The sequence below is a fragment of the Pistacia vera genome, unplaced genomic scaffold (assembly GCF_008641045.1).
Source record: "Pistacia vera cultivar Batoury unplaced genomic scaffold, PisVer_v2 Contig423, whole genome shotgun sequence".
Lineage (NCBI taxonomy): Eukaryota > Viridiplantae > Streptophyta > Magnoliopsida > Sapindales > Anacardiaceae > Pistacia > Pistacia vera.
In genome coordinates this window covers 652,421-658,420 of record NW_022196250.1, presented here as the reverse complement: position 1 = coordinate 658,420, position 6,000 = coordinate 652,421, and the positions used below count along the sequence as shown (strand labels likewise).

The window sequence follows — 6,000 nt, the reverse complement described above, 5'->3', positions numbered from 1 at the left end:
TAAGGGAGTTAAAGTGTCAATTTCAGCAAATTAGGGGGACCTGAAGGTAAAAATTGAATGTGTAGAAATAATATATTTATGTATCAATTGTAAAAATTTTTCTGGGGCCTCGTCGATGCTATTTGGTTCGGTTTGGTTCGGTTCGAGCTTCAAATAAATTTTATGATGTGAAAATTTTTGTATATATTTAATAATTTTAAGAAAGGTTTATGATTACTCGCGTAATGTCATTGATTTTATAATTCAAATACAATTATTGGAAGAAATGTTACGAATACATAATTGGTTGAAATATTTTTAAAATAATTTTTCAATACAAACTTAATTTTTTTTAATAAATAAACAAGTCAATGACATTAATCCTCTGAGGTACGACGGAGTAACAAAATTCTCTTGAGGTTTTTGAAATAATTTTAAAAATTTATACTGTTATAAATCAGTAAATATTATCAAATTGTTCTTTTATTATTTATTTTAGCACTTAAAACTTAATGATAATATGATTTTGTTATTTCTGAAACTTCTAAGGAGATTTTTGTTAATATATCACACCTTAAGGATCTAATTTTCATAATTTTTAGCTTCAATATCAATACTCAAATTTTAGATTGTATTTTAGTTTTTAAAAATCATTTTTAAATCACAAATAAATAAAAAGCAAAAAGAAATAGAAATAGAAATTATGAATGGAGTATTTGAAATGATGTTAGTGGATGTACAAGTCAAGCAACCGATTATAACACTATCAAGGGAAATGATTGACAATCCATTTACTATTTGAAAAAGGTTCCACTCCACTAACCTTACCAAGAGTTGATCGTTGTTACAATATTCAAGGCAACGTTATTGTNGTATTTTAGTTTTTAAAAATCATTTTTAAATCACAAATAAATAAAAAGCAAAAAGAAATAGAAATAGAAATTATGAATGGAGTATTTGAAATGATGTTAGTGGATGTACAAGTCAAGCAACCGATTATAACACTATCAAGGGAAATGATTGACAATCCATTTACTATTTGAAAAAGGTTCCACTCCAGTAACCTTACCAAGAGTTTGATCGTTGTTACAGTATTCAAGGCAACGTTATCGTTTATCAATTATTGATTGAATTATGCACTGTTTTAAAACCTAGACCAAACCGATCAGTCGAACTGGTCTGAACGGGACCTAACAGCTTCTCTAGTTCAAGTTTCAAGGGGCTTTTGTAATATTTCAAATTTACGGGGACTATTTTGTACGTTTCTTGGAGTGTTTTTGAGATAGGTCAAAAGTTTAAAGATTAATTGGTAATTTTTTGGGGTATTTTTGAAATAAATAAAAATTTTAAGAACTAATTTGAAAATTTTAAGGGTATTTTGTAATATACTAAAATTTAAAGGATTAATTACAATTTTATAAAAATAAAATTATTGTTGACATCACCAGTCCAACCGGTTGAACCAGTCAACCCATGACCCGATCACCTTACTGAGTCTCACAACAAGTCAACTTTTAAAACAATGGAATCATGATCCTAACTAAAGGGCAAAAGGTAACGTTACCTTCTAACAAGAATTGGTTCAATAATATTATGGTATTATGTAATATTATCGATTTAGTACCACAAAAGATTTCAATTATTACTAATTTTTATTTTTCTTTTGGGTAACTGAGGTGTCTTAGCCAACTCACGTACACCTCGACAAATTTTTAGAAAAAACTACTACACAATAATTCACCGAAAAAACTATTACACAATAATTCACCGTTGCGGTCCCCTAAGTAAAACATGAATAAAGATATTTTTGCATTCAACGAAGAATCGAACCAAGTTAAAGTGATGCACAATCTCTTTGGTTCGCCCTTAATGGTGGTCTATCCATGGTGGGTATTGTTACTATTTTTCTACCTGTATTGGGCCAACTTTATAGAAAATCATGTGCGGATATTCACATGCCAGTTTTATGATTCCAGCTTGCACCTCCACATTTTAGAAGCAAGTCGCTCTCAATAAATTAATAAGTCAAACTAAATTATACAAAGATTCTCTAAATTATTAAATCACAACCATGTCATATGATATGTAAATTCTTTAACATAATCTTTGGCCACAAATATTTTTGAGTGAGACAATTGTTTATCTGTATTTATAATAATAATTTTAATAATAATAATAGGGTATTAAATTAGGATAATACTATTTTCTTCGCGATATGATAATATTATCGAGTTAATTTTTAATTTCTACCCTTACATTGAGGTCAAGGGTAATACCCAAATTAGGTTAAATGATCGATCAATTCTATTAACTCAAACGGTAGGGAAAAAAAAAAGAGAAATCTACGACAATAAAGCCTCAAACCTTTCAGATACAATGCGTGTAACGAGTACAAAGGCTAAATATCGTTATATTGAATGACTCGAAACCATGAACACAAACTCTTGAATCCAAGATCAACATTAAATGTAGTCCGTGAATTAGACTTTATAAAATGTAATATTAGTTTTTTCTTGTCAAATTTTTTTTTTTTTTTGATAATCAGGATGTTCGGACCAGTTCGCACGCATCTCAACTATCCTCCGGACCTATTTTTGTCGATGAAGAGAAATGGACACAATTGGTCCATGGAAGCTCACATGGGTTTGTGTCCCAAAACACAGATGAGGTCAATGAGATTCCCAAAACACACTCTTCTCAAGACACCAAACTCAGATGTATGCATGTCTCTATATTTTCTTAACCCCCACAAACTCTTGAAAAAAAAAAAAAAAAATCAGGTAGCCTAATGGGAGTTTTAGCACCTAACATTAAAATATGTCCGATAATGTTTAGTTCGATAACATGCAACAAATTAAACCCCAGATGGGAAAATGAAATTTGACTTCACCTAGTCCAATGGGTGTTTTATGATCTGAAAACGACAAATTAAAATATAAATATAAATATAAATAAAGTACCAAATCGATAATGTTAAGGTAATATAACGAGTCTAATGCAGTACCAATCCGAGAACATTCTGAAAAGCAAGAAAACCAAAATATGAATATAGACATTGTCATTTTGGGATCGAGTTAATAAAATTATCGACCTTTTGAGAACCGTTATGATACCTCACTCAATGGTTTTTAATCGCCTATATCGTTAACAAGCTAGGACCATGGATATACTATACAGATATACAAATTAATGGTCTCTCAAGAACTATAAAGCTACCCACCTTATAATTTGGATGAAGTAGCTAGAATTAATTGCTACTATCCAACTTCCACCCACCTTAAGGTATGAGTTGGCTTCAACTATAAGCATTAATATCATTCTCATCAATCTTCATCCAACCAACCTATAAGCAAAACTCATCTCTTTAAGAGTAAATTTTACACCAACAATTAGCACTCTTCCATTTAAGGTAATTTAAAACTAGCCGTTCTTTTAGCTCTCATTTATCCCTTCAAAAGTGGGTGCACCATTTATCTATTGAACCACCAAAAACATCAACATAAAGATGAGTGTAGAAGTATGCAGATAACTTATCTCCTCGACTTCAATTACTAAACCCTGATTATCATTGCCGGTGCTAATCAGGTCAAGGATCTTCTCATAATCTGAGCTTTGCCTCAATAAGACTCAAACTTATAATCTATCATATAGATCAAGAAAGGATGCTAATTCACGACGGACACATACAAAATCAAGGATCTTCTCATAATCTGAGTTTTGCCTGAGTACTTGAATTTATAATTCTCGAACATAAACGCGATCATAATTCACTAATAACATAGTGATCGCATGTCACACAATCATATAGATCAGGAGAGAATTCTAATTCTCGAACAACACATACAAGGAGTAAAGAGTAGAAGCAAATATAATTAAAGCATTAAGTAGTGGATGCAGGGGAAAAATTAATGGAAATTAAGAAAAGGATAGTGATAGTAAAATAATAATTAAAGCAATACCCTACATATTGCTAATAGCATAAGCGCATTACACCCACTTGAAGAACTAAAAAAACACAGAAAATGAAATAAAATAATAGAAAGATATGTGTTTGTCATGAGTAACACAGCAGCCCTACTGAGCACTAACATTAAAATAAGGTTTAAACAAAGATTAGCTTCATAAACAAAGGACAATGTCTTCTTAAATACTCAACAATTGCTCTAATTTATAGCATTCTACCTCCAAGTATTCCTATTTTTTTTTTTTTTTTCCTTAAAAACTAATAGCAAATCCCCAAATAATAATACTACTTGCTAACACTTACAACAATAAATTATGACAAAAATTATAAACAAACAAACAAATCAAGAACAGATATTCTTTCTTTCTTCCCCATTTCACACTCCCAAACAAAGACTAAAACTAAATTTTTTATGAAAAGAGATTTTACTCAGAGATGACAGCCAAAGCAATTACAGGTCTTGGGAGTGAAAGAACAGAATCCAAAAGGCCTATTTGGAATGTTGCAATTAATTGCATAGCAACAAGGAGATGGCAAACACATCCCTTTTGCTCCTCCACAGCAAGTACAAAGAGCACATATCCGAAAACTATTGAGCTTTCTTCTTGTTTCATTCACCATCATCACAAATTTATCCTCCATTAAAGGCACCATCAAGCTCTCTTGGCTCCTCTTCTCCTCCAAGGAAGGCCCATTTTCCTCAAAATGATCAAGAAACAAAAATAATAAACACTCAATACACAATAAACCCACAAAAAAAACAATAAACCCACAAAAAAAAATCTTCAATCTTTACAACAAAAGGGGGCAGAAGATCTAAACTTTAAAAACAAAAACAAAAAAAACACTTACTGGGGTCGGTGAAGTTGCTTCAATAGAAGTGATCACATTAGCCAAAATGAGGAGAAACAAGAAAGAGAAAGGCATTCTACAAGGAGACATGATGCTTTGGGAAGTGGGTTTTAGTGCGTTTGAGCTAAAACAAGTGGGAATTTTGGTGAAGACAATGAAAAGGTGGGAAATGGGTTTGGGTTTTGGGTTTGCTGTTGAGACCTTTTTCGTGAAGAGGGTTTTGGACTTTCGTTTTTGGTTTCTTTGATTTGATTTGATATCTAAATATATAGAAAATTAAATTAAATTAAAAGTAAAAAGTTGGAGTCTTTATAATCTTTGGTTTGATGATGGGTGGGATTTAAATTAATTCTTGGGACTTTGTTTGGACGAGTAAATAGAAAATGGAGGAGAAAATGGTCGGTGCACTTTTTGGACTAGAAGTGAAGAGAGAGACAAAGTGAGTGAGTTGTGATTGGAGTGTGAATGTAATTATGGGAAGGCACTATAAAGTATTATGTAAGATTATATTAATTTTAATTACCACATTTGATTATTGATTATGGATCTAGAGCAATCTAAAGAATTTGAGAGAGAGAGAGAGAGAGTTAATTAGATATTTTTTAAGGTTTTTTTTCTTTTTTTTTAATTTGAATTAGGTTAGTAATTATTAACCTTAATCTAGAGTTAATAATCCAACAAATTGACGAACGAAATAAGATGTTGGGGCGTTTTGTAGGGAGGAGGCTCAATGAAGCTTAGGATGGTGGCAAATTGGATTTTGAAGGTCAATATTGGCCGAAATCCAACCTGAGAGGGTCAATCGTGCGAAGTACAAAACATGCAATTGTTGATGATTTTTTAGGGCAACGGGGTTAGGGGTTTTGGTGTGGGAGGTTCAGGGAATCAGATGGTGGTGGTGGGGGGTCGTAACGATGTTGGAATCGACTGATGGGCACAAAACAACAGTCACGCAGTTGGTTGTGGGAAGGTGAAAATTTGGTCGATAAGACTAGGCAAGTGTGTTATCAAGGTTAGGGTGGCTTTTCGGTCTATTTTGATGAAGAATCCGGCAAGAACCAACAGCAAACAGCCGATGGTAAAATGACATAATTAACCTTTGACTTGTTTTGAATTTATTATTCTATCATTCTTCAATTAATCTTAACTGACAAATATTAATGGAAAGTGAGTAATTGTTGTTTTCAAACTTTTTGGATACGAAA

At 31.9% G+C, this 6,000-nt stretch overlaps 1 protein-coding gene across 1 annotated transcript; it reads right to left on the bottom strand.

Annotated features, from left to right (window-relative positions):
• Positions 1 to 4,209: 4,209 nt before the first annotated feature.
• Positions 4,210 to 5,099, bottom strand: LOC116142984. The gene is made up of 2 exons (XM_031428406.1): positions 4,796 to 5,099; positions 4,210 to 4,642 (listed from the first exon to the last, which is right to left on the bottom strand). Exons 1-2 carry the CDS (start codon positions 4,883 to 4,885, stop codon positions 4,373 to 4,375), a joined length of 360 nt encoding a protein of 119 aa, XP_031284266.1. The 5' UTR covers positions 4,886 to 5,099; the 3' UTR covers positions 4,210 to 4,372.
• Between the last annotated feature and the right edge of the window lie 901 nt (positions 5,100 to 6,000).

Bases quoted from the DNA above. Each gene is read 5' to 3' on its own strand.
- LOC116142984 (XM_031428406.1), bottom strand. From the start codon at position 4,885: ATGTCTCCTTGTAGAATGCCTTTCTCTTTCTTGTTTCTCCTCATTTTG. The intron at 4,643-4,795 runs GTAAGTGTTTTT...GATCATTTTGAG, and splicing joins AAGCAACTTCACCGACCCCA to GAAAATGGGCCTTCCTTGGA.